Source organism: Lactuca virosa, chromosome 4 (assembly GCF_052849685.1).
Source record: "Lactuca virosa cultivar CGN04683 chromosome 4, Lactuca_virosa_CGN04683_v6, whole genome shotgun sequence".
In the NCBI taxonomy this organism is placed as follows: domain Eukaryota; kingdom Viridiplantae; phylum Streptophyta; class Magnoliopsida; order Asterales; family Asteraceae; genus Lactuca; species Lactuca virosa.
Window position 1 is genome coordinate 450,361,752 of NC_136429.1, and position 12,263 is coordinate 450,374,014.

The following is a 12,263-nucleotide window of genomic DNA, read 5'->3' on the forward strand; positions in this document are numbered from 1 at the left end:
TAGCGCTTAAAACTATTCCAAGGAAAACCCAATTATATCAAAATCACATCTCAAAATCAGAGTATCAAATGACCATGCAGAATCTCAAAATGTGAAGTTGATGACGTGTGTAGAGTCACGCCTTCGCCTTGCTACGTACATCTGAATTTCCTAAAACATTTAATCCACGACGGTAAGTTAAAGCTTAGTGATCTTCCTAATATACTACCTACTAAAATATACACACAATGCATACATACAAAAGGTTCGTACCAACCCAACGAGTGTCTAAGCTCATAACACTTTAGTTGATCTTGCCATCAACCCGACCCTTGTGAATGTCTAGACTCACAACACTTAATGTTGATCTTTCAATCAACTCATCCCTTTTGCTCATCAGTGTAACGTTGGTGCACCTGTACTATTGATTGTCTTGACAAAGCTAGACACCTCAACCCTTTTCAAATATGTGGATATATATATATATATATATATATATATATATATATATATATATATATATATATATATATATATAACGGTTTAACAAACAACCAACACCATAGGAAACTACTAAACTAGTCTACCTTCCTAAAAGCAAATGACAATATAATCATGTCACACAGGGTACTCATACCACACCCTGCACTACTATTGGAAGTTACCGAATAAACGTATAATTGTATGTAATCCATGGTAAGATAGAGAGTTGAATAGATGATCCTACTCTAAAGCCATAACCAAACAAGGAACAAATAATAAGACCTAAATCAAGAGCACTCACGCTATCTCACTTAAACACATACAACCCCTACGACATTCACTCAACGATCTCCAATATTATAGAAAATCTAACAACATACTACCACTTCTCTGTATCGTACCATACAAGAGCATATAGTGTAACATATAGCATGGTGAGGAAACACACCTGAAGCAGCACTTACAGTGTAAAACCACTAAAGTGGCTAGGATGAACTCTTTCTCTAAACACCTGAATTGGAAATGCTTTGAATTGCTGAAAAGCGAGCTAGAATATTGCTTAATTGCAAAAATTCCAATCTACATGATCTATCTTCTTCCATCGACATCTCTCGGGTTTGAAACTCAAGAAGGGATATGAAGCTTTTAATCGGACAAGAGGAGAGATACAAAGATAGGGAATCAGTTATACTAAAAAAAAGATTTGTAGGTCCAGAATTGGTAAAGAAAACAACCTCGTAGATGCGTCCCTTGATAGGAAGAAGACATACAAGTTTCCATAAGTGGCAGCTTTGGTCCCTCAGGTTCGATCTGTTGATGGAAAACACCATTGGCTAGAATTCGCTTAACATATATAGTTTCTGAAAATAATGAAATCGACTTCAACTTATAAATCCTAATTAATTAACTAAATTGATTTATTATTATTATTATTATTATTATTATTATTATTATTATTATTATTATTATTATTATTATATAATTAATTACTCGACCATCAGGTAACAAAAATCTTGTAAATACATTTTTACATTAATTAAAACGCTCATGACTCCTCACTTCCATATAATTAATTATTCTCATATTTATTCCATTTTTTAATCAACAAAAAAACAGGATGTTACAAAAATTGAACATTAAGGAGATCTGATCTTGCTAGAACTTATTGCACAAAAGAGTTCTTCACGGAGTAGGTCAATCCATGGAGTTGAAGTCCTTCTTGTTATTCACATCCACATCACTTTTATGTTCTTTCTTCTCTTTTAAGATTGGCCTTATTAGGGCTTAATACACAAAAATACTCATATTTTAATTTATATTTATAGAATACTTGGAGAGTAGAGGAATCAATGAATGAAATTAAGGGGTTCAAGATTTTTACCTGCTGTATAGAGTCACTTAGAAAGAAGATGATGATGTTAGAAAGTGACTATGACGATGCAACAATGCTGTAAGGAGATGACGTTGACAATGCGACGACGATGGGGATTGAAGGCTATATCAGACTATGACTTGTGAAGGGTTTTTTATTAATTGTGTAACGCCCAGTTCCGAATCGCTTCCTAATTTGGGACTCTAGCCTGAGGATAGGTTATCATAAGGCTTAGGGCCTTTGGAGAAGAGAGAGATTCAGACCCATTTAGGTATGGATAACGTAATTGAGGTGATTCGGGAGTTGGGTTGTTTCTTGGAGCCAAAGGGTACATCGGTAAAGTGGCAGTTCAAGCTCTTTATGAATTTTGGGTTTTATTCGGAAGGCTTTAAGGCTTGGGCATGTTTCTAGGAGTGTAGGGCTTCTCGCCACCTTTTCGTGGATATAAGGTTCGTCGGGAACAGACCTCGGATGAGGAAGATGTGACACTTTGAAGTTATAGGCAATATTGGTCCCTAATGGAGAAAAGTGACAAGAAGATACCATGCATGCAAGGTGGCCAACGCGGAAGTACGCCCAGCGTAGAGGAGTAAAAAGGACGTGGGTGTTGAAGGTGTACGCCTAGCGTACGAGAAGTACACCCTACGTACGTTCAGAGTCCCTAAACCCTAATTTTCCGGGTTAAGCACTATATAAAGAACATTATGACTCAAACCCTAGCCTTCTGATCAGCCTCTCAACCTCAGAAGCCCTAGGTATCCTCTCATCCTCCATTCTTGTGTGTGTTTGGCTTTGAGAAGTTCTTGGTGGTGTTTAGAAGCTTGAAATAAGAAAAGAGAAGTTGGAGAAGAAGAACTTGAGTATCTTGAGCTCAAGGATCCGAGATTACATCACCATTTGGCACTCATTGGAGGTATAAAGCTTTCAACTTGCCTCAAGAATGCTTAGATCTATGTTAATTGAGTTTTGGACCTCTCTAGGTCCCAAGAATGGATTTTTATGGTTCAACTTCGTTTCTAGGCTTAGGGTTGCCACCCTTAGTGCTAAAGTGTCCCTATCTCAGTAAAGTTTCGATCTTTAAGGACCGTTTGTGACCATGCATGAGTTCTAGTCATTTCAATGGAAGTTAGTTGCCATATTCATAGTTTGGGTTCATTTGGTGGGTTGCAAGCCACCAAGTAATTGACTTTATGGATTAAGACATGGAGAAGACTTAGACCTGTGATTATAGCCTTTGGAATAAAGTATTAAGTGCTTAATGAGAAAAGTGGCTTAACAGAGCAATACGTTGCGCGTACATGCATGTACGCACAACATACAAGCCATACAGCTGTACGCTTAGCGTACAAAGGAGTATGCCCCGTGTACTCAACAGATGTGGGGTTTGCATCTTTTAGGCCTCAGTTTGGGCCATACATTGGACTTTGTTTCTTTGGGCCTTAGTGGGCCACCAAAAGTCAGATATTTTGGGCCAAGAATATGTTTGGGCTTTAGGGTAAGGCCCATTAGAGGGGTCGGGCCCAATTTAGCAAATTGGGCCATTAGTGGGCCACTACTGGGCTTAGGAAGTCTACCTAGTATTGGGCCTTTTATATTATGGTTTTGGGCTTTAGGTTGAGGCCTACGTGAAGGGATTGGGCCCAGTTGGAAATTGGGCCATATATTCGGCCCTATGGAAGTGTTTATCTTTTGGGCCAAGGTTTGGGTAGAGTTTTTGGGACAAGAATATGAGAGGGGTAGAATGGTCTTTTACCCTAGTAAGGACTTAGGGTTAAGTTATGAGAATCTCGGACTTATCTAATTTGTATGATGATCAGTAACTCGGGGAGTCGAGAGATCAGCAGTTCGGGGATCTGCTAGATAGCAGCCAGAGGTTTATCCGTGGGATTCTGCAGTCAGCTTGTGAGGTGAGTTTTCTACTGTACGAACGGGTCGAAGGCACTAATGTCGGCCCGTATATGTATGTTAGTATGTTCTGGACCGAGGTCCGATGACAGGCGGGGCCCGAGGAATGTTTATGTTTCCGAACTATGGTTCGATGCCGGGTGGTACCCGAGAAATGTATGCATGCTTAGTTATACTTTTTGTTTGCGCGATACTTGTATATGCCTGTTTAAAGAAGTGAGTGTGGGCGGAGGGGACCGTATCTCACCACTAGCTGAGTATGGACGGGGTTCCATATCTCATCATTAGCAGAGTAGGGGCGGGGCCCATGATAAGCGAGGCCATAGGACTAGAACATGAAGTATTGTGTATGATTATGTATGTACTAGAATGATTATATGTTATTGTTTGTACATGTATAGCGGGCGGGGCCCAGAGATAGGCGGGGCCTGATTGAAACAGATTTGTATACCGAACGGGGCTCGATGCCAGGCGGAGCCTAATGTCGGACACTGTCCGTTGTCGGGCGGGGCCCGAGGAAGTGGCGGGGGCCCAGTTTATGTGATTATGTGTATGTTATGTGGTAGTTTGGGGAGACTCGCTAAACTTCGTGCTTACAGTTTTCAGTTTTGGTTTTAGATATTTTCGGTAGCAAGGGGAAGAGCTCGGGATGACTGCAGTGCACACACCATAATTTTAGCTTGGGATGTTTTTTACTCTGATATGTTTGACTGATGTTGATGATGTTTTGAGAAACAATGACTTATGACTTTATGTGATGTTTTGATAACTATGGTTTTATAAATAATTAAAAACAAAATATTTTGACAGTGTTTTTGGGATGTTTCAAATTGGTGCAGGGGTGGTAACCAATTCGTGATGGGAACAACCCTACCCTGCCATATTTGAACCCTGGAACCCACAATTAATTATCTCAATGACGTAGGAGATTAAATTGAAGATATGAATTTTAGCTTTGTCGCTTGATCATGATTGCTTGATCATGATTGCCGATGGATACAATCACAACATGTGTCATTCCTTGTTCCTGTTAACTATTAAGTGACTGGGATTTTTATATTTTTGTTGGACAATAAAGCACAAATTTTGATCCATGAAGGAGTTTTATCAAATTGGTGGTTCATATGATCCATGAAATTGAAAATAGGATGGATTAAGAAAAAAAGATCTTTACCGATTTGTTGGTGCGGGTTTTTTATTATTGGTGTGATTTACCTTTTTTGTACAGCTTTCTTATTAGTTGGTGATGTTCATTTATTGGTGTGTTTTATAAATATTGGCACCAAATAAACATATTTAATGGTGCAAATTTGGTTATTGAAACCGCATCACTAAATACATTAAATGATGTGGTTTCTTTGTTTCTTGATTTGATTCTTATTTAATGATATGGTTTTGAATATCAACCGCACCAAAAAAATGCATCGCCCCATTAATTGGGTTTCATACTAATGGTTCCAGTTCAGGTCATCTCCCTAACATGATGATTAAATTTTCGGTTTTCACTCTTAATGATCTTTCATAGGAGGTTTGAGAATTTTTTTCTACACACCATCCTAATAAACAACTGATACATACCAATCTACTATCCTAACTGACTAATTTTTATTTCTCTTTTTTGGATTTATAGCTATTTCCAGAAAAACTTAACATTTCAATTTTTACATATTTTCTTAACATTGGAAATTGTAATGGTTAACATTTCAGCTTTTACATATTTTCTTAACATTGAAAATTGTAATGGTTGACTATGTAATTTCAATTTTTTTATATAGGATGATTCTAACTGCACGAACAACTATCCATCTACACGAATGAATTGATGTTTTCACATTATACTGTTTCTCATAATCATTACTTTTTATTACTTAAATAAGGTTGAGTGTAAACATTTTATATATATATATATATATATATATATATATATATATATATATATATATATATATATATATATATATATATATATATATATATTTCGACTTATACCCCTTTTAAATATGTATGCAAGTTATACATCATTTATTTAATTTATTTATTTATTTATTTTATTTTGACATCTTAATTTAATTTAACTTATAGCTTTTAATAATTAATATATATTCTATCTTTAACATATTGATAGCATTATTATTGGAAAAAAAATCATGTTGTAAATAAATTAATTGGCAAATTAAGATAGATTGAACGTAAAATTGCCGCTATTGAATTTTTTAAATAAATCATGTTGTAAATAAATTAATTGACAAATTAAGATAGATTGAATGGAAAATTGCCGATGTTGAATTTTATGCGATAGAAAAATTAAGGGTTATTCTAAATACACGAATCCAATCCATTTACACGACGAATTGACTGACTTGATATATTACAGTTAGCACTTTAACCACTTTTAATATATTAAATTAATTTTATCTCGTCAAAATCATTTATATATATAAACTATTTGCTAAATTTAAAAAAAAAACAATTTTTTTATTTATAGAGATCTTAATAATTATAAATAACAAAACATAAACTTGATTTTATTAATTATCAGATATTATAACCGTAGAATTGTTACAATTATTGTGTGTTGCAAATGGAGAAATGTAGGAATTCAGGCGAGTAGCATAAAAAGTTTCCCATCCAGCAGACCGTGATGATCTGTTGTGACGCCAAAGTGGCAAAATAGTAGGCATTGGATATGCTCCATGTAAATAAACCTAACAAGAGCAATAACAACAACTCTATGAGTTGAGATGTCTTGGGGACCAAGCCACAGTGGAAAACATGTTGATGGACTATCTTTGCTTAGAAAAATAACTATTACACTATACTTGTTAGCAATGAGAAAGCTTGTGACCGGCATAATCAACCAACGATCTTTTAGGGCGAAACGTGATCCATTGAAATTCAATGAGTGATGTATGGTGTTTAAATCGTAATCAAAAATCTGTGCGTACTCAGCTGGGTGTGCTAACAACTCATTCTGTAAATCTAAGCAGATTTGAGGCCAATTATCTTCACTATAACCGAGACATGCAGCTATTGCACGAAATCCACAATTTCCATCTCCCCTCACGTTTTGTATGCTTGTGACATATGGATGAAATTCATACGAAATTTCATTCATAAGTGGATCTGAATTATACATTACTTGTTCTTGGTTGAAGTACGAGTTATGCATCGATTGTTCCTGATTAAAGGTTGAGTTGAACATTGGAGGTTCTCGGAACGAGTACGTACTGTGCATATCCGGTTCCTGGTTTAGATCAAACAAATTAGACGACATATAATCAAGCGTATAAGTAAAAATACTACGTCTAGACGGATATTGAGTTGGTGGCGCTTGAGTCGGTTGATCTTGAGGTGGTGGATCTTGAGTTGGTGGGTCCTGATTTAAATCGATATGAGTTTTCTTGAAAAGTTTCTTCTTTAAGGAGGGGCGCCCACGAGTAGTTTTGTGAGTAGCAGGTTCAGAAGTTGTTGACGGCGTGATTAGGTTAAGTAACTTCCTTGCTAAACTTAACTTAACAGGCCTTGATTGTTTTTCGTAATGAGCATTAAACATATTTACCTCAACTGGACAATCCAAATTGTCATCTTCTAATGATTTGCATTCTAATAAATCAAGTTTCTTCCAAAATTTATCGACTGAATGAAGCGGTACATAATGACCTTTTTTTAACAAATATAGTTTTTTCATGCGCACATGGCAACCCATAACTTGTACGTACTTGACATCCACAGTTTTCATAAACAAATCCAAACTCTTTGGACCGCTCATATTCTTTGAAAATGATATCAAGTGCATAAATTAAAACGAAACGACACAATGGTTTTAGATGGACAAAACTGCAAATTTGGTCCTTATGGTTTGTAAAAAACTTTGGATGGGGTCCAAAATCTTTACAACTTGCATGGATGGTCCAAAATCAGAAACTTTATGTGGATTTGGTCCTCTCAAACTCTATTATCTTTGAATTTCGTCCACATACACCCTAAAATGACTTATATGCCCTTCCAATGATTCTTTTTTAATTTCTTTTCCTTTTCCTTTTTGTATATTTATATTAATCCTTCTCTCTTTCTCTCTCTCTCTCTCTCTCTCTCTCTCTCTGTTTTTGTAGGATTCCATGGAAGAGTTCTAGTATTATTGTCGACAGCTTCTTCAACATTGATCTACAATGAAGACTCATCATCACAATGGAGATTTTCTGATGAGGACCGGTTCATGTGAAAATGCTACCTCGTCGACTCAATTCTCTTCCAGAATTGGTACTCCGCTAACCCTCTTGGTGATTCCTTACAAAGGGTATCATATTGTTTTGCAATAGGGATAAAATCAAGACTCACCCATCTTCACTGATAAGAACACTAGCATCAACAAAACTCATCTGGAGGGGATTCATGTATGAACATCGGCGTGGATGAATAGAGGTTAGCAAGAAATCAACCAACACCGTTTTCGATACCTCAAATCAGAACCAATAACATCACTGCTTCTTCTTTCTTCATTCAATCGATCTAAATTTTGTAAAATCTCGTATTCTCCAATAGAGATGATATATTTGTTGAATCCACCTTCTAGCATTGCATAAGCCAAAGAAATTTTGTACCTGGATCCATGTTTGTTCTTGATTGTGCATAAAACCCCCAAATTGGATGTTGGAATTTCTAGGGTCGACGGTGATAAGAAGGTCGTCGAACCTGTTCTACTTAGAGATGCATCTATGATAAGGAGGTCGTCAGATTTACAGCTAGAGGAAGAAGAAGATGCAGATAGAGGATGAAGATGAACTTAGAGAACCCATATAAACTTCATGCTCATTAATCTAAAGTTATGGCCGACGATGGGTCGATAGGAAGGACGGTGTAGGCAGCAACGCCGACGGTGGGGGTAGGCCACAGCAAGAGATGAAGATGAGGGTGGTGGAGATGGAGGAGTATGGTGGTGGTGGTGGTGGTGAATAAGTGAAATTAGGATGGGGTGGTTGCTTGGTTGGTGTCGTTTGGGAAGAGAGAGAGAGAGAGAGAGAGAGAGAGAGAGAGAGAGAGAGAGAGATAGATAGATAGATAGATAGATATATAGATAGATAGATAGATAGATAGAGAGAGCTGGAGGGGTTGAGTAGTTGATTTTATTTTTTCTTTTTTCATAATTATTAAAGAGGATGATAAGTTTTTTTTTAATTTTTTATGATTATTTAAATACTAAAACCAATTAAAAAAATGTTAAATAGAAATAATAAGGGCAAAATAGTCATTTTAACCTTTTTAGGACTAAAATCACGGAAAGTTTTTGATTTTGGATCATCCATGCAATTCGAAAAGATTTTGGACCCCATCCAAAGTTTTTTACAAACCACAAGGACCAAATTTGTAGTTTTGTCGTTTTAGATGTGGTATTTCGTAGTACCGATGTACAATCAAAATTTTGTTATGCGCAAAACTCGCTTTTATACCTGTGTATTGTGACTCAACAACATCATCAATACGCTTCACTGATTTGGCAATATCTGATCGTGATGTTTCGACATATCTTTTTAACTTGGCATGTTGACTTTTAGCTCTATTAGTTGTGTAGTTGCCAAAGTTAAGAAACTTATCGGTCCATGCATACACGAACTTTTCTTTGTGTGGTGTCAACCATGTTTTGTTTAGATAAACAAATGCATCTGAAATACATAAACAAATTTCAGTTGATGTAATGAATTATAACATATTATAATGTATATTTAAAACTACCTGGATAGGTGTTCGTAATTTTTTCAACTTGTGCCAAATTCTTGTTGTATGCTTCCTTTGTTTCAGAGTTAACCAACCTAGTCCATGATGTATAAAGAACATCCGAACATGATTTGCATTTCTTCATGATATTATTATTTATATGCCATCTGCAAAGTAATCCTTTAGGATCTGGAAATATAATAGCGTATGCGTTCATGAGAGCCATTTCTCTATTAGTCACAATAACACGCGGCAACATACATCCTTCCATTACCGATTTTAGACAGTCTAAAGCCCAAACATAGTTGGACTGTTTTTCTTCATGCATGTACACAAATGCAATGGAAAACGTCATATTTGTTGGAGTTACACCAACAATCTCCAATAGAGGCATCCCGTACTTGTTTGTCTTATATGTTGCATCCATTAACAAGACATGTGGGAATGCACACCATATTTCTAATGATCTTGGATGAGAAAAGAATAAATCTTCTAACTTATTTTTCAAAACATTTGCACGACTATAATAAACATATCCATTTTGATCTAGAAATTCCATAACACCTTGCATTTGAGTCTTACCTTATCTCTCCCTACGTCGAAGTTTTTCGTCTCCATTGTAGATAGTTTTGAGAGTAGATACATTTTTCGGATTTAGGTTTTTTAGTGAAGATAATATATCTTTTGGTTTGACATTTTTTTCAACAAATCTACCACTATTCGGCATTCATTTTCAGTTAGCCGTCGTGGATAAGGATGACCTTCCAAATATAATGACGGCTCATGGTTATGAAATTCACATATCATTTTTATCTTCCAAGAATTATCTACTGACGAATATTTACCCTGTAGGCTAAATGGACAATTAAATTTTTTTCCCTGTTTTTTTGGAGATTTGTGTACTTTTGTATGTACCTCCACAGTCACTTTGAAATACAACATTAAAGTTACGTTTAGAATTTTTTATGACGATGACATAACCTAAAGTATTTGCTACATTTTGCACCCAATCCATCAATTCTTGACGAGAATTGAACACCTGACAATTATATTATTATCAGTAGCTAACAAATCCATTTGTTGCTAACATTACTGTAACAATATACTAATGAATTTATACCTTATGTGTTTTGAATGGTGATGTGTCATCGAAGAAATAATTACTTTCATTCAAACTACTATTTTCATCGGCTTTATTTGTGTCCATTGGATGGATATCCGTTTCGAATGGCGATGTGTCATCGAAAAAATAGTTACTTTCATTCAAGCTATTATTTTCATCTACTTCATTTGTCTCCATTGGATGAATATCATCTCTCTAAACATAACACAAACATAACACAGCGAAAAACATACATTTAACAAAAAAAACAATAAAAAATAAGAAATGTTAAGTACAAATACCTCATAATATGTGTCACCCATCTATTATTCCCAACTTGCCATTTAATAAAATCTATATTTATAACAAATATCATATGTTTGCTTTTAACGAAAGTTACTTGACATTGCAAGTCGCTTTCAGTTTAATAAATAAGAAATACCAATCGTCTATATATAGTAAGAATTTGAAACCAAATTTTCATTTTTATCCCTTCTATTTTTGTTAATGGTTCATAGTTTATATTTCTTATTTAACAAATTAACTTTTTTTTCATTAATATTTAAAAATATTTAATAATATTCATTATTACTCTTCTTGTAAATGTATTCATGAGATCATTTTATTATACAACTTTTATGATTAAATAATATGTTTCTATTTGTTAGTTTTCAAAATTAATAAAGTTTTAAGGGTTTAAGATATAAATTAAAAAAAATCTAGGGTCTTTTCTAAAACTACAACGTAAACTGAAAGTATAAAGTTGTAATATTACTTATCGATAAAATTGATTGGCACTGACTGGCACGCATTTTAAAACCATAATTGTAATGATATATGTCAGTTGTCATTTTAATATATTAAATTGAATAGATGATTAATTTACTTAATTTTACTTAAATAATGTTTTTAGCAATGGGTTAGAAAAATTATAAATTGGTTGATCGTTAATAATATGAATTTTAAAAATAATAAAATATATTATTAACGTTTTGATGAAAAATAAATTTACTGAAAATGGTTAGAATACATACCTTAACATTTTAATGGATGTTATTTTGAATATATATTTTTAAGATTTTTAGTATTTATTTTTATATGTGTCTTTCATATAAAGTTGTTGAAATTAAAAAGAATAAAAAGTAAAAAAGATTTTTTTTGTAACTTATATCTGATTGAAAGGGAAGAAAATGAAAAATATAAAAACAATTGAAAATATGGAATCAACAAATATGATGATGGGATTGATTGTCTAATTATTGCTTATACACAAATAAATTTGTGCTAATAGTATATAGATGTGCCGTGACCAACTCCGACAACTTTTTTTATAGATCCGTCGTGACCAACTCTGGTAGCTTTTTTTATAGCTTTAATCTTTAGTCATTAAAGACTATGTCACCACCACCGGCGCCCACTGCCATCATTTACTGCCGGTGATTTAACGTCGCCACTAACCACTGCCGTGACCAACTCCGGCAACATATCTCCGACCATCAGGTCGAAAATAACATAACAGAGAGAGAGAGAGAGAGAGAGAGAGAGAGAGAGAGAGAGAGAGAGAGAGAGAGAGAGAGAGAGAGAGAGAGAGAGAGAGAGAGAGAGAGAGAGAGAGAGGTACGATGGTTCGTGGCGACAATGGTTCTTAAGCGGCAGACGATGGTTCTTGGGTGGCAGAAGATGGTTCTTAGCTGACCGACAATGGTGGTA

The 12,263-nt window shown here is 34.8% G+C and overlaps 1 protein-coding gene across 1 annotated transcript; it reads right to left on the bottom strand.

The window, feature by feature from the left end:
* Positions 1-6,338: 6,338 nt before the first annotated feature.
* On the bottom strand, positions 6,339-10,876 carry LOC145106725 (uncharacterized). The gene is made up of 6 exons (XM_079043658.1): positions 10,856-10,876; positions 10,572-10,769; positions 10,367-10,490; positions 9,470-9,997; positions 9,187-9,399; positions 6,339-7,375 (listed from the first exon to the last, which is right to left on the bottom strand). The coding sequence occupies exons 1-6, from the start codon at positions 10,874-10,876 to the stop codon at positions 6,339-6,341; spliced, it is 2,121 nt and encodes a 706-aa protein (XP_078899784.1).
* Positions 10,877-12,263: the final 1,387 nt, after the last annotated feature.

Excerpts from the sequence above, each read along its gene's own strand:
- LOC145106725 (XM_079043658.1), bottom strand. The coding sequence starts at position 10,876 with ATGGGTGACACATATTATGAG. Across the intron at positions 10,770-10,855 it reads TGGGTGACACATATTATGAG|AGAGATGATATTCATCCAAT; the intron begins GTATTTGTACTT and ends TGTTATGTTTAG. Across the intron at positions 9,400-9,469 it reads AATTACGAACACCTATCCAG|ATGCATTTGTTTATCTAAAC; the intron begins GTAGTTTTAAAT and ends TATGTATTTCAG.